Consider the following 26,879-nt stretch of genomic DNA (forward strand, 5'->3'; position numbering starts at 1 on the left):
AAAATGACGACTTCCGAATTTGTGGGTTCTGCCCAGTCATTTTCGCATATGTGGACAAAAGTTCCGCATTTGCGGACTCGCATTTGCGAGACAAAGCTTGCATTTGCGATACCAGGCTGCCAGGTGAAGTTCCGCATATGCGGACACTCCTGTCGCACCTGCGACATCCGCTTCTGCGCAAAAAGGCCGCACCTGCGAATACCCCAGGCCAGCCCAGTCCCGCATCTGCGATGGAAGGCTCGCTTCTGCGAGCTCGCACATGTGGTCAAAAATCCGCAGGTACGATTACACCAGAACCCAAAATTTCAGATTTTGCTTAAGTCCAATTCTTGTTCCGATTTCGATTCGAATCACACTAGGGGTACTCGGGACCCCGTTCGAATATACCAATAAGTCTCGTAATGTAATACGGACTGACTCGGGGTCTAAAATCACGTCAAACAATGCTAAAATTACAATTCACATCCCGATTCGAACTTTGAGTTTTAAACTTTTCAATTTGCAAACCTCGTGCCAAATCATATTAAATGAATCCGGAATGACTTTAAATTTGGCACACAAGTCATAAATGACATAACGGAGCTGTTCAAATTTCCAGAATCGGATTCCGGCCCCGATATCAAAAAGTCAACCCCGTGGACAAACTTGGAATCTTTAGCCTTTAAATTGTTAGTTCCGTTAAATGGTCATAACTTGAGTTAGGGACCTCCAAATTAAATTTAGGGCATACGCCCAAGTCCCAAATCACGATACAGAGCTACCGGAACTGTTAAAATACTGATCCGGGTCTGTTTGCTCAAAATGTTGACCAAAGTCAACCCAATTGAGTTTTAAGGCTTTATTTCACATTTTAATCCATTTTTCACATAAAAACTTTCTGAAAAATTATACGGACTGCACACGCAAGTCGAGAAATGATAAATGGTACTTTTTGAGGTCTTAGAACACATAATTACTTATTAAATTTAAAGATGACATTTTAGGTCATCATATATGAGCACCTATTTAGGTTGATTAGGTAAAGCCAAAAGAAAAATATGAAAGAATTTCAACCAAAGACTAAAAATATAAATAAATTTCTTATGTAGACAATTTCTATTATAACTCATCATTTTATAGCAAAATAAATTAATTTTTTGTAACAAAAAAAAAACCAGAAACATAACAAATAAGATAAAAGAAAATAAATATAGAAAACAATGTATGGAAAATCTAAAAACCATAAATAAGAGATGACAACGAATTTCTCAAAAATTTAGAAGCTGATCTCATCGATTTTAGATATATATTTTTTCAACACAAATACATAGATTATAAGATAAGGATTTTTTAATTTACATTGTATGTCATTTTTCAAAAATTACTATTCCTAACAAACTGATATGATATTCGAATCTGAATTTAAATGCAATTTGAGTTGTTTGCATTGAGGTTAAGCCATACGGTATCGAGAAAAAACTACTTGGCAGATTTAAGACAAAATGTGCAATTTTATATAATAAAAATCACCCAAACTAACATTTAATGATACAAAGAACAAAAAATCTGAATATATAGGGTATTCAAAATTTAAAATCTGTAGGTAGATATATCGATAAACTCAAAATTGAGTCATACTGAAATAAAGTTTCAGTGGCAATAAAATTATTTAAATTTTTAGATAGCCGATTAAAGTGGATTTTAAATTAAGGATAATATCTCCACTTGCATCATTATAAAGATAAGCATTATTAAAATATATGTAAAGTTTTAGAAATTGAAATTTCAAAATAGAAATATTTTTTAAACGATAACAACATACCAAATAAGAGTTCAAGTCGTAGTAAAAGAGTCATATCGTAACCAAAGAGTCGTTCATATTTTGTCAACCTTTGTACTTTTCCATAAATACGAGTTATTGTTTTGCTTCGTGACTATTTTTAGATTCCATTGACACCAATAAAAATTGTGCAAAAAAATATTACCACTACAAGATTTGAGAAAATGTTAGTCTTTTTTCATATAGTGTTTCTTAATTAATATCTAACGATTATCTATAATTATCTAGAAGGTTTAAAATTTAAGGTTATTTAAATATAATTCAAATAAATTAGATATTTTATATGGTTAGTGCCAAATATCAAAATGGAGTTATACTGAAAAAAAATTCGATGGCTAACGAATTATTTAAATTTTTAGATAGCCGGCTAAAATAAATTTTGAATTAAGGATAATATTTTCACTTACATTATTATAAAAATAATTATTATTGAAAAATAAAGTTTTAGAAACTGAAATTTAGAATAGAAATATTTTTCGAAAGATATCAATACACCAAATAAGAGTTCAAGTCATATCCAAAGAGTCAAGTCATATCGAAAGAGTCATTCATAATCTCAACCTTTGATTGTTTTACCACAAACATGCATTTTTTTTAAAAAAGCAAATATACCACTAGGCAGATTGCCTAGTGGCTAATATATAATAACCCACAATTTGGGTCCAAAGCTTACAAGATGTCCAAATCAATATAAAAATACAAAAATAGTACTAGCTAGTACATGCTAATACCATTGAGCTAGCTATTACACAGAATAAGGATGTATGCTTCCAACTCCAGGTGGTGTAATTGAATCCATCAAATATGCGTTATTATTTTTGTTTCCGGCTATTTTTATGATCCAATGACACCGACAAGAATGGTATCAAAAAAGAAAATATAATTATAACTAGGAGATTTGATAAATGGTTAATCTTTTTCATGTAATGTTTCTTAATTAATATCTAATGATTATTTATATTTATTGAGAAAGTTTAAATTTTAAAATTATTTACATGATCCAAATAACTCAAATACTTGATATGATTAATATCCGCGCGGGTGCTAATAATAGTTCTTTCTTTACAATTACAATTTCAATTACAACCCCTCCACGTATTGACACATGCCTATACCAATCACTACTTTACACGTAATAATTACATGCTGACATGGCACCCTTCAACTACTCCTACTTTATAATTTTTTCTCCTTATAAATATAAAAATCTTAGGAGCATGACCCAAACCAACTTCAGACATTATAGAGTACGAGGAGGAGAGGAATGAGGAGCATTTTGGTAATTGTAGCAGCCTTTCTTCTTGTAGCTTGTGTTGCTGCAGAAGGGGAAAAGGAGTATGTTTTGACTTTGGACCATTCTAACCTCACTGAAACTGTTGCCAAGCACAATTTCATCGTCCTTGAATTCTACGCTCCTTGGTAATTTATCCCTTTTTTCTCTTCTACATCTGCAGTTTTTCTGTTTTTTTTTTTTTTTAAATTGTGATAACTCTTAATTAGATTTATTTTTGTGTTTTGTGTTATGGCAAGTTAATGGATTTTTATTTCTGGTACAGTCTGTTGTAGGTCAACGTTTACTTGTTGATTTGACTGGTGAATTGGAACATAAATTTGTCGCAAATTCTCTAGATCGTGATAAAGTTCTTTATGTTTTTGCTTTTTTCCCTTTTTAAAAAGAAAATCAAAACTTCAAATGGTCTTGATCTGTAAATTAAACTAGTGAGTCCATTTTGATATAATTTGTATAGAGTTCTGTTGTAGTATTTTGTGGATACAGTTACTGGTGGGAAGTGGCAAATGTTGGTGGAATTAGTATAGGTACTCGCAAGCTGACATGAACACCACAAAGAGTTTTGTGTAATTAGTCCTCGTAAACTGACCCGAACACCACAAAGAGTCTTGTGGAATTAGTCCAGGTGCTCGCAAGTTCACCCGAACATCACAAAGAGTCTTGTTATGTTCTTCTTTTGTTTTCAAGTAGAGGCCCATGAAAAGAGACTCTTGCAGTTTATGTTAAAGCTATATGACTTGAGGACATGGCATGCTTGAGATGGTTGGATTAACAACTTGACATTAATTTCGATCTTTCCTATGGTTTTGATAATCAATTTTCATGGTTATACAGTGTGGTCAAAATGCTTATTTAGTTATGCTTTGGCATGAAAAACTGACTTTAGGTCTGTACAAATCTTCAAATTGGATTTAAATGCCTTCATACCTGTGGGTATTTTGAGTGTATCAGCAAAAGAAGTACCAAACGTAGATTCAATTGTGTAATGAACAATGTGCAACCTCTTTATATTTTATAAGCATCTGATAATCTATTTCCTATAATAGGTGTGGGCACTGTAAGAGTCTTGCTCCTGAGGTACTACTACTATCTCCTTCCTTATACTTTTATTTGGCATTTTCAAACTTTGTCACCAATTTATGGTAAATTATTTTCTTTTGCAGTATGAAAAAGCTGCCGCAGAGTTGAGCAGTCACGACCCTCCAATTGTTCTAGCAAAGTATGATGCTAGTGATGACGCAAATAGAGCACTTGCAGCGCAGTACGAGCTCCAGGGTTTCCCCACTATTAAGATCTTGCGGGATGGAGGAAAGAAAGTTCAAGATTATAACGGACCTCGTGAAGCAGATGGTATTGTAGCCTATTTGAAGAAACAAGTGGGTCCTGCATCTCCTGAAATCAAATCGAAGGAGGATGCTGCAAACCTTATTGATGAGAAAAAGATCTTTGTTGTAAGTGGTGATTACTTTTGATTGATTATTTCCTCGCTTCTCATTATGAGAATTTATTCTCCAGCGAGCCATAGCTTGTTGCTGTCTGAAAATCTATTTATGTTTCTTTAGGTCGGTATATTTCCAGAACCCTCTGGAGAAAAATTTGAGAACTATCTAACACTAGCTGAGAAACTGCGAGCTGAGACCAATTTTGCTCACACTGTTGATGCTAAACTGCTCCCTCGGGGTGGTCCAGTCGATAAGCCCACTCTTCGTCTTCTAAAGCCATTTGATGAACTATTTGTTGATTTTGAGGTATTGCTGTTATCTCTGTGTTATATTGTCTCTTTGATACTCATTTGAGTCATGGTTACGCAGCTGAACTCTTGCCCCATGTTATCTTCTAATTGGCCTTTCTTGCAGGATTTTCAAGTCGATGCAATGGAGAAGTTCATTGCAGAAGCTAGTATTCCTGTTGTTACTGTTTTTGACAATGACCCAAACAACCATGAGTATGTTAACAAGTTCTTTGACGGCACCAATTCCAAGGTACTTAATTCTGTGAGCTGTAATGCTGCATTTTGACGTGATATTTCAACGTCAAGCAATTCTATGCTTTTAATGATTTTTGCAGTTCTAAATTTGGTACCAGTATTATTTTGTTTTTATTTACTAATATTTGATGATTAACTTCAAATTTAAGGTACTAAATTTTTTTATCCATTTGACATCTGCAAATCTGCAGGCATTGCTATTTGTGAACTTCAGCACTGAGCTTGAGGCTTTTAAGTCCAAGTACAATGATGTTGCCAAGCTTTATAAGGGGGACGGAGTGAGCTTTCTCTTGGGTGATGTTGAGGCTGGTGAAGGTGCTTTTGAGGTTAGTTAAAAAAATTCAGCTATCTGATTAGTGTATTATTTTTACCACCATGATCACATAGAAAGACATGTTGAACATTCATTTTGTCTTTGATTGCAGTATTTTGGACTGAAGCTCGAACAGGCACCTTTGATCGTAATAATGGGCACTGATGATCAAAAGTTTCTTAAGGATCATGTCGAACCTGATGCCATTGCTGCGTGGTTGAAGGATTACAAGGTGATGAGTCCTGTTCTTTTCGTTGTTGGTAGTTTTCATGTTGCACTTGTATCTTCTTGGATATTTGGGATAAAACGTAAACAATTGTGAACAAATTCTGAATTGAAGGGAAGGCTTGGCTAACCATTGTCCTCTTATTTTCCACATGGTTACAGGACGGAAAATTGAAGCCATATGTAAAATCACAGCCCATCCCTGAAACCAATGACGAACCTGTTAAGGTGGTTGTTAGGGATACCCTCCAGGATATGGTTTTGAACTCAGGGAAAAACGGTGCGTGTCTATCAATGTCATATTCTTTATTCCATGTTTTGGTTGGGCGAGAACCGTTTCTTTGTTACACCATTTCGTCTCTGCCTCTAGTGTTTACTACATGTCTTTATTCTTTACTAGTGTGTAAGATGTAGTAGCAGAGGCGGATTCAGGATTTAAACTCTATGAGTTTAACTTTTAAGATTTTTAACATTAAACCCATTATATTTTTAAAGTTATGGGTTCAAATCTATTATTTTTGCAATTTTAATGAATTTTTACGCATAAATTTCTACTCAGCGTCCAATGTTATGGGTTCAATTGAACCCATAACTAACACACTGCATCCGCCTCTGTGTAGTAGTATGTTAAAGAGTAAAAATCATATATAGTAGTATGTTGAGAAATGAGCCCAAAAATATTGAAGAGCAACGAGCAAAAAGTTGGTACAGGTGTTGTCATTTTGATGAATTGAATATATGAGGTAAATTTAATCCTTTAATGAATGAGAAGATTATTTTGGGATATCTTGAAGATAAACTGAGATATAAAAGTGACGAGAGTAGAACTAAAGAAATGCTCCAAATATCCTACAGTTGCTATAAGGATTATTGCTTGATTTTAGACTATCGTCATAGACATTATTTACCATTTTATCTTTTTCACCTATTGAGTGATCAGGCCCCTCCTTTATCTTCTTTGTCTGCGCAGTGCTGTTGGAGTTCTATGCACCTTGGTGTGGCCACTGCAAGAAGCTAGCTCCAATTTTGGATGAAGTGGCCGTATCCTTTGAAAGTGATCCAGATGTTCTGATTGCGAAACTGGTAAGAATTTTTTCATCAACTAAACTATGATATCCGACCCACTTATCTCTTTCGTTCTTTGTTAGATTACATATTTTAGCCGATTTCAACATTTTTTCAGATAACAGATAAATGGATCAAAATGTTCATATATTAGTTATTGTGTTCATCGTTGGTCATTTCCTCATCTGCTTTCCCTTTGCAGGATGCAACCATGAATGATCTCCCAAAAGGTCAATTCGACGTTCAGGGATTCCCTACTATGTACTTCAAATCTGCCTCCGGTAACTTGTCACAATATGATGGTGATAGAACAAAAGAGGCAATCATCGAATTTATTGAAAAGAATCGCGACAAGCCTGTTCAGTCAGACTCTGCCAAAACCGATTCAGCAAAGGATGAACTATAGAGGTATGTGATTGTCTTCCTTTGAACATCATCTCTGATATCTGCATTTCTTGTAATCACTAAACTGTGGAGCTTTTGTTGTATGCAATTCCTCTAAAAAATTATACTCCAATTTGTGCCTTTTCAGGTCTTTCGGACACAGTGCACTGGTGGTGGATGCAAGATTTGTTGGGGATATGCTGTTCTCATTTCCCTACAACGTCGCACCGACCCCCTCTCCCGATTGCTCCCCCCCTGTACTTTAAGCTTCATCTGTTTCCTGTTTTAGTTTTTTGGTTCTTTTTAGTGCCAATAAAACGGTTGTATGTCTCCATTTATGCATTGAATGAGATTTACAAGTTATTATCAATTAATAAGTCTCCAACTTAGCATCAGCAATTCTAATTAACTTCTTTGCCAGAACTTAGCATCAGCAATTCTAATTAACTTCTTTGCCAGAATGCTTATCTTCCAAATCAATAAAGAAATATAATTCGAAAAAACAAGACCAACATAAGAAGTATTTGGCTAGTTCTTCCTCGAAAATGAATTACTATTATACCTTACATTATTGTACAATGTCTTGTTTAATATAAACGGAGTATAAGTTAGTTCTAAATTACAAACTCTCGTCGTTCTTTTCGTTACATTCAATCGTCCTTTCTTTTGTAGTTTCTGCCTTTCTGGGTAAGCACAGAGGCGGAGCTATGATTTGAACCTTATGTGTTTGAGATTATAATCTTTTTAAGTTATTTGGTTCTAAATATTTATTATGGGTTTGAACCTTATGGGTTCTATATATTTATTGAATTTCTTAATACAAATACAAGATTTGAACAAAAGTTACTGATTCGGCCAAACCCGCAACTAACAATGTGGCTCCGCGCCGTAAGCACACAAAATATGATATGTATTATAACTTTTGGCATTCGTGACATGACGACTTCGTTTTAAGATAAGATATAGTAGTAGGTAATAAGATTAAGACCTTTTCACTTGTCTATGATAAAATCCACATAATATCACTATCTAAATTTTAAAAAAACATAGTCACTAATTGGTTTCTGGTTTTGGGGCCGAAAATCAATGGTCTTTTCCTATTGTAAACATGTTTTACTCACTCGGTTTCAATTTTAACAAATCAGTTTTTTCCGGAAAATTCAAAAATAATACTCCCAAAACTAAATTTAAAAACTCATGCTACAACAGTTATCAAATAGTCATAACTACCCCCAGAAAAACAAAACCAAAATCAATTATCCTACCACAACACTAAAACAAAAATATTACTTAAGACTATTCCATTAATGAAAAAGGAACATGTTCCTTATTTGCGGAGATCTGTTTAAGAATATGTTCTCATTGATGATAGCCACCCGATATAATAGTTTCTTGAGCGTAATCTTTTGAGAAATGTGTAATTTTTTGCGGCGTGCAACCCGATCCAATAATATATATATATATATATATATATATATATATATATATATATATATATATATATATATATATATGTGTGTGTGTGTGTGTGTGTGTGTGTGTGTGTGTGTGTGTGTGTGTGTTTTTTATATTTTTTGGCTAGCGAATACAATTAATTTTGTCTGGCCGATCAATTTTGTATTTTGCCCTTATCTTTTTAACTTCACTGTTCCGTTATAATTCTATTTGATCGGCTCAAAATTCTGTAAAATGTTGCCTAAGTTATTAAGTTGTGAAATCTACACCTGTCGTTATGGCTCATTATTTAACTGGATTAATTAAATAACAATATAAACAAAAAGTTCTAGTGGTAAAATTTCGGAGAAATAGTTTGTAGGAAGTAACCACAACTCATGGAAATTACTAACATTATCATGGAAACTTACATATACTTTTTGTTTAATATTATAAACATGAAATTCGTTACATCCTCAACTTGTATCTAAAATTGTCCCGTCTTCATATGCATACGTAATTTTGCGAGAGACTTTTTTTTTTTACAATTAGATTTTATTTATTGTAAATCATCTGGAGGTGGATACTTTATTAACAAAAAAAAGAAGAAGACGGGAGATGAATTAAACGTAGGGAGACTATATAGACCAAAATATCCGAAAAAATATATATAATTTGATCGGAAAAATAGAAACCTGAAGTGCCCCTTCAAAGAGAGAATGACGGGTTATTCCTATTTCGTTTAATGATTAGAGGAAACTAAAGTTAAGCAGTGAAGACTCTAAAGATTTCTGCGGGAAAAATAGAGATGTCTCCTCGTGAATTTGTAATGAGATGGGGTATTGTAAATATATAAACTCTTAAACTGCAAAATAAAGCACTTAAGTTTTTTTTTTTGGCTTATAATAAGCCACTTTATGATGTACAAGATATAAGCTAGCTAGCCCTTATTAGAAGAAGAAGAAGTAGCTAGCTTTGGGGATGACTTTTGAGAACGAAAGGTTTGGCAATGGCGACCATATTTGTCACCACTTTCTTCTTCAATGGTTTCCAACTTCAATTCAAAGCTCAGTTTCCTCTCTGTCCTCCTGCAAACTGTTGGCAACTTTTCAGAAACACTAGTACTGATCGCTTGCTTTGACATTTTATATGATAATTATTAGCAGCTTGAAGTGAATTATATTGTTGTTTCTCTTGTTGGGTCTTTTTCTCTTCTTCTGAAAGCTACTTATAACTAGAGATTTTAGGAATATTTACCTTTAATTTTGTGGATGTCTTTTTATATTCTTTATAGGTTATTATTCTTCCATTACTGCTAAAAGATTATTGAAGGGGAGTCTTATATTATTGAGGCGGAGCCACAACGTGTTCGGCCGAACCCTGTAACTTTGGTTCAAATCATATATTTGTCTTAAAATTTTCATTAAACATGTACAAATTATTAATTTAGAATCCAGTTTCTTAAAAGGATTAGGATCCTGAACCCATAAGCTTGAAATCCTGGCTCTGTCTTTGATCACAGGCTCGAGCCGTGGAAGCAATTACTGATACTTGCATTAAAGTAGACTGTATATATCACATTCATTGGGTGCGGTCTATCTCGAGATCCTACGTGAATACATAATACTTTGTGTACCGAGTTGCATTTTAAATCGGCAAAAGATGATCCATAGGTCATTAGTGCCTACCACTTTGCTTTTATTTCTTTTCCATCTTGAATTATAACAAATTAACCGAAGTAAATGAGAGACTGAAAGATATTTCATTGGTAAATCACTAATAAAGTTGGTATCTTTTATGTACTAGGTGCAATGTTTGATCTCACCATCATTCTTTTATTTTTCTTACCCCAAGCCTAATAACACTCAACTTCGGTCAGTTAATTATATGCATGGTGTAAATAAAGAAAATATGATTATAGGAAATTAAAGAATAAACACGCACAAACGCAACTTTTTGGTGATCCATTTTGGAGATGGATGCAGTGCAGAAGTTACGGAATAATTCGAACTTAAAATTGTGTAACTAAAAAAATAGTTTTTGTGATCAAAACAACTATCGAAATAAATCGGGTTTCTAATAACCAATTTTACTTCACTTTTTAAAATATAAAAAAATAAGAAATAACAGAAACTAAATATTTAATGAGTAAAGGAAATGAAATTTTATTGATTATCTCAACTTCCTTCCAAAAATTGAGAGTAAGAATCTTCAATCAAGCATAGAAATAAGAATAAAAGACTGATTTTATATATTTGTGAATTCTTTGATAATTATGGCAAGTGGTGTTTATATAAGGATGCGTTATGTAACTACTTTTCCCACTTAATTCCTGTCGTTACTAACAATAACTACATTAATTGCTCATTATACAAATTATTCGTAATAATTATGGTAATAATAAACAATCGCATATAATAAGGAATCACGTAGATTCTTTTTCCATATTCACAGTTGACGATGATCAATCTTCTTCTTTTGTAGCCTTCATGCATCCCGTAGCTATCTTTTCTTTCCCAATAATCAGGTACGATATCTTTTGTGAACAATCACGTTGGTATTTTTCTCGTGACTCATCATTCTTCTTTATTGATCTTATTCAAATGTCATATCCATTATTACACCAACACAAAAAACCAGACCTTATATATGTGTTACAATTTACTAAATATGTACTACCAAAAAAAGTAAATTTCGAACCTAATAAATCAAATATGCAGTGGATCCACATCTGATTCCACTAGCTCTATCCACTGACTGAAAGAATAAACTCGATGGTGCAGAATGATATGGTCTATTCTTCTCTCATGTTCTTGTCAATGAATTCCAAGAATAAGTATAAACGTATAAACTTTGTGCACTCTCATTTTGGTATCTTTGATTAAAAATAAAATAAAAATTAGGGTTGGAAATAATTAAAAAGATAGGATAGGGATAGGAGAAGGGATGGGTATGGTACATGAATCTATCTTACGTCTCTATTGTATATGTCATGACCCAAAATCTCGCCTGTCGTAATGGCGCCTATTTCGATACTAGGCAATCCGACAACTTAAATAAACCACAATTTTTTTTAAGTTTAAAAATATAATATTTAAGGTCAATACAAAATCTCATTAATACCGACATAAAACACTCCCAAAACCCGGTGTCACTGAGTACATGAGCATCTAAATGATAACATAGTCTGACGGATAGAACATTGTCTGGAAATATAGAACAATACAAATAACTGAAAAGAAAGAGAGTCAAGGTCTGCGGACGCCAAGCAACTATCTCGATAGTCTCCGCAGATAAAGCTCCGAAAAACTAGCAACCGTCGTGTCCGGAGGTACCTGGATATGCACACGAGGTGCAGAGTGTAGTATGAAGACAACCAACTCAGTAAGTAACAATACTAAATAAAGAGCTGAAGATAGTGACGAGCTTCGCAGCTGAGTCCAATTACAGTAATTTCCAATATAAGATTTAGGGCATGCTTTCATGTTCTACATTTAACACTCAACAGTAATTTCATATCAAGTTTGACTGAAAAAGAAGATAATATCTTTCAGAAATTTTCAACACAGTAATATATGACAATTGTAGTGCAATAAGAATAAAATCATATGCATCCTCTCCGGACCACAGTCACTCAACCATTTCATTTACTCATCACTCATCACTCGCACTCAGTAGGTACCTGCGCTCACTGGGGGTGTACAGACTCCGGAGGGGCTCATTCAGCCCATACGTTATAATCGGCACGGACAACTCACGTACTGCACGGACAACTTACGTGTTGCACAGACAACTCACGTGCTATAATATAATATATTGATCCGCACGGACAACTCACGTGCTGCACGGATAACTCACGTGCTATAGTATCAATATCTGGATCCGCACGGACAACTCACGTGCTGCACGAACAATTCACGTGCTATAGTATCAATATCTGGATCCGCACGGATAACTCATGTGCTGCACGGACAACTCACGTGCTATAGTATAATATCTGGATCCGCGCGGACAACTCACGTGCTGCACGGACAACTCACGTGCTGTATGGACAACTCACGTGCTAAATATAATATCTCACAATCAGGCCCTCGACCTCACTCAATCATAAATCTCTCCAGTCTCTCGGGCTCTCAATAGTCATGATAATCAGCCCAAACAACAATAATATGATGCATTAATAATGAACAATAGAGATTCAGATAAAATAAACAAGTAAATTGTGACTGAGTACAAAACAATAATTTAGCTGATAATTCAACATGTACACGACCTCTGTGGGTCCCTACAGTGCCAACACATAATCTAAACGATTTGTGGTTCAATTTCTCTACTACATGGAGAATGTACAGATAACCACATATTATCCAACTACACAATTCCATGGAATTTGACCAAGTCACAATTCCTACGGTGCACGCCCACACGCCCGTCACCTAGCATGTACGTCACCTCCAAAACTGATCATATAACACATAATCTGGGGTTTCATACCCTTAGGACCAAATTTAAAACTGTTACTTACCTCGAACTGTGTAATTCTTTATTCTGCTATGCCTTTTCCTCGCGAATCGGCCTTCGAACGTATCAAATCTAGACACAGTTTATTCAATTCAGTCAATACTAATTATAGAAATTAATTTCATATGAAAATACTAATTTTTCAACAAAATCCAAAATTTAACTCAAAAATTACATGTGGGACCCACGTCTCGAAATCCGACGAAACTCACAAAATCCGACAACCCATTCAATTACAAGTCCAACCATACCAATTTTATCAAATTCTGATAACAACTCGACCTCCAAATCTAAAATTTTTGTTCTTGAAAAGTTTTGCAAAAATCTTGATTTTCTCCATTTAAATCCGAAATAAATGATGAATATAACCACAAATTTATGAAATATAATCACTTTTGGATATAGAAAACTTACCCAAGTCAAAGTCGTGAAGAAATCCTCAAAATCGCCCAAGAACCGTGCTCCAAAAATCAAAAACGAAATGAAAGAAATGACCATATTTGGTCCTTAAGTTTCTGCCCATCCGTCACTAAAAGTCTATTTTCTGTCACTAAAAGTCCACACCAGAACTTGCTTGCACCAACAGTTATTGTTATCACTAAAAAGGCTCTAACTCTATCATACGAACTCGGAATTTGAGGATTCTTGTTCCTATGAGTCACAAATAATAAACCTAGTCGTTCAATTGAAACTCAATTCAGAGCTCATTTGCTCAATGCGATACTAATTTCGCTCATTAAATAATTAACTCATATTTCATGCTAAAAACCCAATCGCGACTTGATGAAATTAGACCAAACTTTCCAGATCACTCCTATAATTCATTATCAAAATCCCGGAAGTCTCAAAATCGAATATTGATCTCTAGAACTAAAAATGGACCTTTGAATCATTATATGCTTATGCTCAAAATACCAAACTCTTCCAAAAATCGTCCGAGCCCATGGGACCCCAACCAAGTATACTAACAAGTCCCATAATATGACAGAAACTTAGTCGATGCCTCAAATTATATTGATCAACAATATAACATGAATCGCACCCAAATTCAAGCCTATTCAAAACTAACAAATTCCAAATTCTACATTCGATGCCGAAACCTATCAAATCAAGTTCGATTGACCTCAAATTTTGCACACAAGTCATAAACGACATAACGGACCTATTCAAATTTCTAGAATTAGATTCCGACCTCGATATAAAAAAGTCAACTCCCCGATCAAACTTCCAAGCTTAAATTTCTATTTTAGCCATTTCAAGTCTAATTTAACTACGAGCTTCCAAATAATTTTTCGGATACGCTCCTAAGTCCAAAATCACCATACGAAGCTATTGGAATCATCAAAACTCTATTCCGGGGTCGTTTACACATAAGTCAGCATCCGGTCAACTATTTCAACTTAAGTTTCCAACATGAAATTCATTCTTCCAAGCTAACTCTGAAATACCTTAAAACCAAAACCGACAATTCACACGAGTCATAATACCTCGTAGGAAGTTATTCAAGACTTCAAATAGTTGAAAGGAGCGTAAATGCTCAAAACGACCGGTCGGGTCGTTACAATCTCCCCCACTTAAACATACGTTCGTCCTCGAACATGCCAAGAGTTGTTCTTAACCTTCAAATCTCTATTCCACCTTACCACGCACATACCTGGGGGTGATCCCATGACACCCTATTCTATATAGGCCTGACAACATAACACAACTAAAAATTATTAATTTAACCTTAGCCCAAAACTTGGAGTCCAATTTCTAATACCCAAAATTCTTTCCAAGATCTAAATCTCACATCTACACTGTATAAGTCTGAATAAGCTATATCAAGCCATAGCCATAACCCCAGATATAATCACATTATATACTACACAACTCACATGCTCGCAGCACCATTCCCGATCACAGTAATTACTCCAAACCAACCAAGTACAAGTATTAAACCCCATATCAAGCCATGCCTCATTCCAAAACCTTCGTACGGTGCTGATAATAAAAGAAACATGCAGAAATCTCATGACCCCTTATCAGAGCAACAAGTCATGAAGCTCTCTCGCCCCAACCAGAACCATAATCACTTTCTAGGCCGACTTTCAATATTATCCTCCAGAATATACCGTAATCAAACCTGATAGTACCCATTCTAGGTCCAATGACCTTATATTATTAAACACAACTATCCCATATACACGCCACATCAATATAATTCAAGACACAATTGCGCAGTCTGTGTACTCAAATATGGGAGATGTCTCAAGGAAGAGAACCGTATTGCAAGTTCAACAAGCAGCACCACAACCGCAATGTTACAACCAACTCCTCAAATTTCGTGAAGAGGATAACCGTAGGCACATGTGCACAATTATAGAGGAAGAAAATTAATAAATCAGATAAATTATCATAGAAATAGAATTCCCACACATGGCACAGACAACTCACGTGCCAATAATATAAATCGCCAGGCATGGTCACATGCCTCCAGTCCCAGCATATCATACAGGAGCAATTAAACAAGTACACATGTATATGGTAATGAAATAAGATTCTCATGCTCCTGGATTGGTATAAATAACATGCCATATCGTAAGCATGTGTAAAAGTATGCTATCGCACTTCAAATCGGCAGCATATCATACATGAGCAAATAAACAAGTACACATGTATATGATAATGAAATAAGATTCTCATGCTCCTGGAATGGTATAAATAACATGCCATAGCGTAAGCATGTGTAAAGTGTGCTATCAAACTTCAAATCAGCAAGTTAACACAGAAATTGTAACTACCCCATTTATTCAGGGGAATTAGCCTCTTTGCAACCTCAAATGTAGCTCAGATAGTTCTCACCATAGGTACGAACACGAGAAACGTTATATGTCACGACCCAAAATCTCACCTGTCGTGATGGCGCCTATCTCAATACTAGGCAAGCCGGCATTCTCAATAAAACACCATATCTTTTAAATTTGAAAACATAATATTTAAATTTAAGAGTAAATCCCACAAACATAGATATAAACACTCACAAAACTCGATGTCACTGAGTATATGAGCATATATACATTACAAGTCTAGGAAACTCGGTCTATAATAATCTGAGACCAAATACAATAAACAAAGGATAGGGAAGGAGAGACAAGGTCTGTGAAACATAGCAGTTACCTTTGAATCTACGAAAAATCAACTGTGTAAAAGAATCAACACCCACTGTGTCCGGGGTCACCTGGATCTGCACACGAAGTGCAAGGTGTAGTATGAGTACAATCAACTCAGTAAGTAACAATAATAAATAAGGAACTAAAAGTAGTGACGAGCTTCTCAGCTAAGTCCAAATACAGTACTTTCCAACATAAAAGGGTAGGCATGCTCTCACGTTCAACATTTAAAATTTCACAGTAATTTCATATCAAATTTGACTGAAATAGAAAATAGTGTTTTTCCAAAATTTCCAAAATAGTGATATATGACAGCTGAAGTGCAGCAAATAATGAAATTAATGCATCCTCTCAGAGTAACAGTCACTCAGTCCTCCCATTCACTCTAGCCTCACAATCACTCTTTCCTCACAATCACTCATTCCTCACAGTCACTCAGCACTCGGCACTCACACTCAGTATGTACCTGCGCTCACTGGGGGTGTGTATAGACTCCAGATGGGCTCCTTCAGCCCAAGCGCTATATCAAGTCAATCATGACATAAATCAATGAAATATGTTGCGGCGTGCAGCCCGATCCCATGATAATCATTCAACTCTCCAGTCTCTTGGGCTCTTAGAAATCATGATAATCAGCCCAAAAATGATAATATGATGTAGTAATAAATAGCAACCGAGACTGAGATATGATATGAAGTGAATAAATATGACTGAGTGTGAAATTAAAATTTGAACATATAATTCAACCACAGAAATGACCCCAGTGGGTACCAATACTAACAGCATATGTCTAAGCATGATTTTTTAATACGAGTCTCAGCTCAATTTTCTCTAACACATAGAGAATGTACTGGTATCAACAGATTATTCAACTACACAGTTCCATGGAATTTGACCAAGTTCTAATTCCTACGGTGCACACCCATACGCTCGTCACCTAGCATGTGCGTCACCGCAAAACTAATCACATAACACATAATCCGGGGTTTCATACCCTCAGGACCAAATTTAGGACTGTTACTTACCTCAAATATTTTAATTCTCACTCCGCTATGCCCTTGACTCAAGAATTGCTCTCTGAAAGCCTCGTATCTAGTCACAATTAATTCGTTTTAGTCAATACAATTTATTGAAATTAATTTCATAAGAAAATACTAATTTTTCAATAAAATCTTAAATTTAACTCAAAAATCGCATGTGGGGCCCACATCTCGGAACTCGACAAAAGTTATAAAATCCGAAAACCCATTCAACCTCGAGTCTAACCATACCAATTTTACCAAAATCCGACCTCAACTCGACCCTCAAATCTTCAAATTAAACCAAGAGAGTTTTCTAAATTTTTCAACTTAATTCACCCATTAAATGTTAAAAACAACCATGGATTCAGGTAATTTAACCAAATATTGAGTTAAGAACACTTACCCTGTTATTTTTTCAAAAAATCTCCCAAAAAGCGCCTCTATCCGAGCTCCAAATCGGTAAAAATGAAAAATGGGACTTCGTCCCATTTTTAGATCTTAAACATTATGTCGAGGTTCGCATTTGCGATTGAATAGTACCTCCTATGAACAGTGTTCGCAATTGCGACATTTTTTTGCAATTGTGAGTGAATAGTGTTTTCGCTGAACAGTGTTTTCGCAATTGCGATAAATGGTTCGCAATTGCGAATGAACAGTACCTCACCAGAAACCAGTAAACTCAAACTTCTCCGAAATGATCCGAAACCACCCTGAAACTCATCCGGAACTTCCCGGACACAAACCATATATGAATTTCAATCATAAAATATGCTACGGACCTGCTTGCGCACTCAAAAATACTGAAAAGAGGTCGTCTTCACCCCGATATTGACCATGGTCAAACTCCCAGATATCTTAACTTTACTAGTCTCTCAACCAATGATCCAAAAATACACCCAAGCCCCTCAGGACCCGTCAAATCATACCAACAAGTCCTAAAACATCATACGAACTTAGTCGAAACTTCAAATCACGTCAAACAATGCTAGAACCATGAATCATATATTAATTCAAGCTTAATGAAACTAAGAAATTCCAACTTCTACATTCAATGCCGAAACCTATCAAATCACGTCCTATTGACCTCAAATTTTGCACACAAGTCATAAATGACATAACAGACCTATTCTAATTTCCAGAATTAGATTCCGACCCCAATATCAAAAAGTCAACCCCCGGTCAAACTTCATAAAAATTTGACCTTCGCTATTTCAAACATAATTCCACTACAGACCTCCAAATAATTTTTCGGACACGCTCCTAAGTCCAAAATCATAACACTGAGCTATTGGAATCATCAGAATTCGAATCCGAGGTTGTTTACACATAAGTCAATATCCAGTTAACTTTTCCAACTTAAGTTTTTAATTAAGTTGGTAAGTCATAAAACAACTAACCTGGTAAGTCATAAAACAACTATGAATCATAACTTGAGCAGTAAATGGGGGAACATAGTTATAATACACAAAATGACCGGCCGGATCGTTACATTATAACTTTACGTTTAACAGTCAACTTTAGGCATATCATAGCCTAAGCATTCTTTCGAGTATGAATACTTGCCCCGATGCCTGCACGTTGGCTCAAACCTCACATATATGCACACTTATAGCGCGTAACTATCACAAATAATTAACGCAACTAGTGCCTCATCTGAGTTAAAATAAAATACTCATCTCAAACAGGCCACAACCCGAAACAATATACTGAATCACCGTAACTGATCCCAACTGCAGCACTAGAATGACTAACACATCTTCCATTCACTATCTTCCCATGAGGAATACTTTCATAATTCTTCCGTGCCACACAATAATAATTTGAATATGAGCAGTCTATCAACCAGGTGAGTACTGTAATACCAATGAACATCTGTAAGTCAAAACACAATGCGCCTTTTGAAATGCGCACCCTTCTCAGGGATTACCGAGCAGTTATAACATTCATCTAATTATCTGAAATTGACCATTCCGTCCAAAATTCGTGATCTTCCTTTCAAGAATGAACTGCCACCTTGTACATGTAAATCTTAATCCCGCGCCACACACCACATATATCATGCCATCATGTGACAAGTACGAGAATCTCATTATCAACTTTGGGTAACCAGCAAATTACATACTCGGTCATTCAGTAACCTTCATCTTGCTTCCTTCTAGGAGGAATTCATAATACATAACACATTTCCTACACCAGTAGAATATATCCGGTTCAACCCATGGTAGAAACCCTTAAGAACACTTTGAAATACATTTGCACATAACCAAGTTATCAGAACCGAATCCCTCTAACTCGACCGAGCCACGTAGGTCACCAAACCCAAGAATATTGCCACCAAAATTTCTGTAAAGTCTCACAACATCATAATTACCCCATAAATACCACAACCGTAACACTCACTCTGAAAATACCTTACGTGAATTTAAAATTGTTCCTCTTTCCTTTCTTATTCTGAAATGTAGAATCGATAGTCATACAAAATTACTGTAAGTCCCGACACCTTTAAATGCAAATCTCAAATTTTATCCATACACAAGTCCGGAAACATTCTCAATTGCTATATATAATTCTCAAACCCATTAGAAATTTCTTAGGAGTCACCCACTTTGCTCAAATCTAAATTGCACCGCCCAAATGGGCCGAAAGGCACAAACCCCATTAGCACAACCACCCCAAAGAAGTAACACTGCTTAACACTACCAATCAAATTCATACTTCGTGCGCACTACGTTCTTCAAAATAATAATTTAATCATTCCATGATTTCCGTATCTCTATAAAGTGCCATATAATCCGTATTCAGGAATTTCCTTACTCGAGTCATCCTCGATCTCCATCTCTGCAAGTCATAACTGATCCACAAGTATGTCTCCGACCAAAACTAAAATTTAACACATTACCATGAAATCAAATTGTCAATAGCAGGCTCCCCCACTTAGCTTTAAGGTGCAATTATATAAACTTAGAACCCGCAAGGATTTCTCCTTCTCAATTACCATGATCTCACACTGTTAACTCGCCAGACTTCTCAAAGTCTTTTGTTAAGCTTTTCATGAACATTCTGAATCACCAGCCACAATCACACACTCGACCTCTTACCAGGTAGTAAGTAATATTTCTCGCAGAAGCTTTATCAATATCACGCCAGCGCTAACTGCTCACAGGAGATAACCCACCTGTGGAATTCCTTACCGACATCTTCCAACGATGCTGCACTGGGTGCAACGACTACGTAATCAGTAAATTCTCCTGAGCTCATGCTCGCCCAGCATTTGTATAAGTCTGCACTTTCCCTATTGACATCAACTGAAAGTTCAACAATACCTTCTGAACTCAAGTCATATCGCGCCTGAAATGATAATCAGATCTTCACATCCCTCTTCATTTCAAACAAACTCCTTTCTGCCATATTCAATCTTTCTTCGTACAGTAACCATCACTCTAAATAAAGTCCGTAGGCCAAATCACATTTTATCACGATTCCAAACCGTTCTACACTTTCTCAAGGCGCGCGACTACCCTATCACAGAATCCATATGCTAATCTGCCACTCTTACTTCGGTTAAACCATCTCCTTTAAGAAACTTCTCAACCTCTACTTCTCCTACTTGACCTGCTAGTACTTCAACCACCGCGAAACACTTCCCGTCATGTCTTCCATCATACTTGGCTGCCCAACTGTTGCATCAAATCAAAATGCATCTCTGTAGCACCTGAACCAATACAATGTAACCGACTCTAAGCCTCTTCGAAGATCATCTTTCTCGAGCCATCAACATTAGAAATACCCATTCGATTCTAAACCGCTGCACATAGCTATCTATGGCAACCGCCCCTCATGCACCATTTCATAACACCCTGCCCCAAAGGTGAAATCCAAGAAGACCGTAACACCGGCGGACCATAATGCATTCAAACAAGGACGGCGATACCGCATCACAATGTAAATTCCACCATGCTCGCAAATACCAAATCTTGTTACTTTAACAACCAAACTTGGACATCTATAGTCCGATTGCCTTTCTTCCGCTGGAATTAATTGCTGAACCCCTTAATCATGCACTGAGAAATCCTCTCTTCGAGCCATTCACCGCCTCACCACATAACGAGCACCTTACCATTACACCAATATTGTGCGATAACAACACATAGCCATCGTAGCAACCCGTGCACAGTCTCGAAATCATAGAAAATACAGATACTGAGCTGGAATAAAATAACACTCTTGTGCAAGGCGACGATAATAGCCTGCCCGAACACGTAGGGAAAAACATCCTGTACCACGTTTGCAATACCAGTACAACTCCTCGACGCCCAATTGATAACAAGCGCTCAGCGTCGCATAAGATTCAGTAGGAAGGAAATAAAGGCACAAGCCGCAATAGAATCAAATCGCACGATGAGGAAATCAAGAAGGGAAGTGATCCTAAAATTCCTGTAGCCTCTCGAAGAAATGTACAGACGACTCCGTAACGATCCGCAAGACTCTACTAGACTTGCTCATGACTCGTAAGACCTATGTAACCTAGGCTCTGATAACAACTTGTCACGACCCAAAATCTCACCTGCCGTGATGGCGCTTATCTCGATACTAGGCAAGCCGACAACCTCAATAAACCACAATTTCTTTTAAGTTTAAAAATATAATATTTAAGTTCAATACAAAATCTCATTAATACCAACATAAAACACTCTCAAAACCCGGTATCATTGAGTACATGAGCATCTAAATGATAACATAGTCTGACGGATAAAACACTATCTGGAAATAAAGAATAATACAATTAACTGAAAGGAAAGAGAGTCAAGGTCTGCGGATGCCAAGCAACTACCTCGATAGTCTTCGCAGATAAAGCTCCGAAAAACAAGCAATCGCCGTGTCCGGAGGTACCTGGATATGCACACGAGGTGCAGGGTGTAGTATGAAGACAACCAACTCAGTAAGTAACAATACTAAATAAAGAGCTGAAGATAGTGACGAGCTTCGCAGCTGAGTCCAATTACAGTAATTTCCAATATAAGATTTAGGGCATGCTTTCATGTTCGACATTTAACACTCAACAGTAATTTCATATCAAGTTTGACTGAAAAAGAAGATAATATCTTTCAGAAATTTTCAACACAGTAATATATGACAATTGTAGTGCAATAAGAATGAAATCATATGAATCCTTTCAGGACCACAGTCACTCAGCCATTAGCACGGACAACTCACGTGCTATAGTATAATATCTGGATCCTCACGGACAACTCACGTGCTGCACGAGCAACTCACGTGCTATAGTATAATATCTCACAATCAGGCCCTTAACCTCACTCAGTCATATATCTCTCCAGTCTCTCGGGATCTTAATAGTCATGATAATCAGCTCAAACAACAATAATATGATGCACCAATAATGAACAATAGAGACTAAGATAAAATAAACAAGTAAATTGTGACTGAGTACAAAACAACAATTTAGCAGATAATTCAACATGTACACGACCTCTGTGGGTCCCTATAGTGGCAACACATAATCTAAGCGATTTGTGGTTCAATTTCTCTACTACATGGAGAATGTACAGATAACCACAGATTATCCAACTACACAGTTCCATGGAATTTGACCAAGTCACAATTCGTACGGTGCACGCCCACACACCCATCACCTAGCATGTGCGTCACCTCCAAAACCGATCATATAACACATAATTTGGGGTTTCATACCCTCAGGACCAAATTTAAAACTGTTACTTACCTCGAACTGTGTAATTCTTTATTCTGCTATGCCTTTTCCTCGCGAATCGGCCTCCGAACACATCAAATCTAATGACAGTTAATTAAATTCAGTCAATACTAATAATAGGAATTAATTCCATATGAAAATACTAATTTTCCAACAAAATCCAAAATTTAACTCAAAAATTGCATGTGGGGCCCACGTCTCGAAATCCGACGAAACTTACAAAATCTGACAACCCATTCAATTACAAGTCCAACCATACCAATTTTATCAAATTCCGATAATAACTCGACCTCCAAATCTAAAAAATTTCGTTCTTGAAAAGTTTTACAAAAATCTTGATTTCTTCCATTTAAATCTGAAATAAATGATGAATATAACCACAGATTTATGAAATATAAGCACTTTTGGATATAGGAAACTTACCCAAGTCGAAGTCGTGAAGAGATCCTCAAAATCGCCCAAGAATCGTGCTCCAAAAATCCAAAACGAAATGAAAGAAATGATCATTTTTGGTCCTTAAGTTTCTACCCATCCGTCACTAAAAGTCCATTTTCCGTCACTAAAAGTCCACACCAGAACTTGCTTGCACCAACAATTATTGTTATCACTAAAAAGGCTCTAACTCCATCAGACGAACTCGGAATTCGACGATTCTTGTTCCTATGAGTTACAAATAATAATACGAACCCAGTCGTTCAATTGAAACTCAATTCAGAGCTCATTTGCTCAATGTGATACTAATTTCGCTCGTTAAATAATTAACCCATATTTCGCGCTAAAAACCCAATCGTGACTTGATGAAATTAGACCAAACTTTTCAGATCACTCCTATAATTCATTATTAAAATTTCGGAAGTCTTGAAATCGAATATTGATCTCTAGAACTAAAAATGGACCTTTGGATCATTACATGCTTATGCTCAAAACACCAAACTCTTCCAAAAATCGTCCGAGCTCTTGGGACTCCAACCAAGTATACTAATAAGTCCCATAATATGACAGAAACTTAGTCGATGACTCAAATTATATTGAACAACACTAAAACACAAATCACACTCCAATTCAAGCCTATTCAAAACTAACAAATTCCAAATTCTACATTCGATGCCGACGCCTATCAAATCAAGTTCGATTGACCTCAAATTTTGCACACAAGTCATAAACGACATAACGGACTTATTCAAATTTCTAGAATCAGATTCCGACCTTGGTATAAAAAAGTCAACTCCCCGGTCAACTTTCCAAGCTTAAATTTCTATTTTAGCCATTCAAGCCTAATTTAATTATGGGCTTCCAAATCATTTTCCAGACACGCTCCTAAGTCCAAAATAACCATACAGAGCTATTGGAATCATCAAAACTCTATTCTGGGGTCGTTTACAGATAAGTCATCATCCGGTCAACTATTTCAACTTAAGCTTCCAACATGAAATTCATTCTTCCAAACTAACTCTGAAATACCTTAAAAACCAAAACCGACAATTTACACAAGTCATAATACCTCGTAGGAAGTTATTCAAGACTTCAAATAGTTGAAAGGAGTGTAAATGCTCAAAACGATCGGTCGGGTCGTTACAATCTCCCATACTTAAACATACGTTCGTCCTCGAACGTGCCAAAAGTTGTTCATAAGACTTTAAATCACTGTTCCTCCTTACCATGCACATATCTGGGGGTGATCCCATGACACCCTATTCTATATAGGCTTGAAAACATAACTCAACTGAAAATCATTAATTTAACCTTAGCTCAAAACTTGGAGCCCGATTTCTAATACCCAGAATTCTTTCCAAGATCTAAATCTCACATCTACATAGTATAAGTCTGAACAAGCTATATTAAGCCATAGCCATAACCCCAGATATAATCACATTACATACTACACAACTCACATGCTCGCAGCACCATTCCCGATCACAGTAATTACTCTAAACCAACCAAGTACAAGTATTAAACCCCATATCAAGCCAAACCTCGTTCCAAAACCTTCGTACAGTGCTGATAATAAAAGAAACATGCAGAAATTTCATGACCCCTTATCAGAGCAATAAGTCGTGGAGCTCTCTCGCCCCAACCAGAACCATAATCACTTTCTAAGCCGGCTTTCAATATTATCCTCCCGAATATACCGTAATCAAACCTGATAGTACCCATTCTAGGTCCAATGACCTTATATTATTAAACACAACTATCCCACAGACACGCCACATCAATATAACTCAAGACACAATTGCGCAATCCGTGTACCCAAATATGGGAGATGTCTCAAGGAAGAGAACTATATTGCAAGTTCAACAAGCACCACCACAACGTCACTGTTACAACCAACTCCTCATATTTCATGAAGAGGATAACCGTAGGCACATGTGCACAATTTTAGAGGAAGAAAATTAATAAATCAGATAAATTATCATAGAAATAGAATTCCCACATACGACACGGACAACTCATGTGCCAATAATATAAATCGCCTGGCATGGTCACAAGCCTCCAGTCCCAGCATATCATACAAGAGCAATTAAACAAGTACACATGTATATGATAATGAAATAAGATTCTCATGCTATTGGACTGGTATAAATAACACGCCATATTGTAAGCATATGCAAAGTCTGCTATCACACTTCAAATCGGCAGCATATCATACATGAGCAAATAAACAAGTACACATGTATATGATAATGAAATAAGATTCTCATGCTCTTGGACTGGTATAAATAACATGCTATAGCGTAAGCATGTGCAAAGTCTACTATCATACTTCAAATCGGCAAGTTAACGCAGAAGTAGTAACTACCCCGTTTATTTAGGGGAATTAGCCTCTTTGTAACCTCAAATGTAGCTCAGATAGTTCTCATCAAAGGTACGAACACGAGAAACATTATATGTCACGACCCAAAATCTCACCTGTCGTGATGACGCCTATCTCAACACTAGGCAAGCCGACATTCTAAATAAAATACCATATCTTTTAAATTTAAAAACATAATATTTAAATTTAAGAGTAAATCCCACAAACATAGATATAAACACTCCCCAAATTCGGTGTCACTGAGTACATGAGCATCTATACATTACAAGTCTAGGAAACCCGGTCTACAGTAATCTGAGACCAAATACAATAAACAAAGGATAGGGAAGGAGAGACAAGGTCTGCGAAACATAGCAGCTACCTCTGAATCTCCGGAAAATCAACTGTGTGAAAGAATCTACACCCACTGTGTCCGGGGTCACCTGGATCTGCACACGAAGTGCAGGGTGTAGTATGAGTACAATCAACTCAGTAAGTAACAATAATAAATAAGGAACTGAAAGTACTGACGAGCTTCTCAGTTAAGTACAAATACAGTACTTTCTAACATAAAAGGGTAGGCATGCTCTCACGTTCAACATTTAAAATTTCACAGTTATTTCATATCAAATTTGACTGAAACAGAAAATAGTGTTTTCCAAAATTTCCAAAATAGTGATATATGACCGCTGAAATGCAGCAAATAATGAAATCAATGCATCCTCTCAGAGTAACAGTCACTCAGTCCTCCCATTCACTCCAACCTCATAGTCACTCTTTCCTCACAATCACTCATTCCTCACAGTCACTCAACACTCGGCAGTCGCACTCAGTAGGTACCTGTGCTCACTAGGGGTATATACAGACTCCGGAAGGGCTTATTCAGCCCAAGCGCTATATCAAGCCATTCATAGCATAAATCAATGAAACATGCTGCGGCGTGCACATATGATATGAAGTGAATAAATATGGCTGAGTGTGAAATTACAATTTGAACATATAGTTCAACCACAGAAATGACCCCAGTGGGTCCCAATACTAACAGCATATGTCTAAGCATGATTTTTAATATGAGTCTCAGATCAATTTTCTCTAACACATAGAGAATGTACTGGTATCAACAAAATATTCAACTACACAGTTCCAT

The 26,879-nt window shown here is 36.1% G+C and overlaps 1 protein-coding gene across 1 annotated transcript; it reads left to right on the forward strand.

Annotated features, from left to right (window-relative positions):
* The first annotated feature begins 3,034 nt into the window (after positions 1-3,034).
* On the forward strand, positions 3,035-7,454 carry LOC107832078 (protein disulfide-isomerase). Its single transcript, XM_016659889.2, has 11 exons — positions 3,035-3,238; positions 4,157-4,187; positions 4,274-4,561; positions 4,673-4,858; positions 4,967-5,092; positions 5,289-5,423; positions 5,523-5,642; positions 5,798-5,915; positions 6,606-6,718; positions 6,903-7,108; positions 7,233-7,454. Exons 1-10 carry the CDS (start codon positions 3,084-3,086, stop codon positions 7,104-7,106), a joined length of 1,476 nt encoding a protein of 491 aa, XP_016515375.1. The 5' UTR covers positions 3,035-3,083; the 3' UTR covers positions 7,107-7,108; positions 7,233-7,454.
* Positions 7,455-26,879: the final 19,425 nt, after the last annotated feature.

This window comes from Nicotiana tabacum, chromosome 13 (genome assembly GCF_000715075.1).
Source record: "Nicotiana tabacum cultivar K326 chromosome 13, ASM71507v2, whole genome shotgun sequence".
In the NCBI taxonomy this organism is placed as follows: domain Eukaryota; kingdom Viridiplantae; phylum Streptophyta; class Magnoliopsida; order Solanales; family Solanaceae; genus Nicotiana; species Nicotiana tabacum.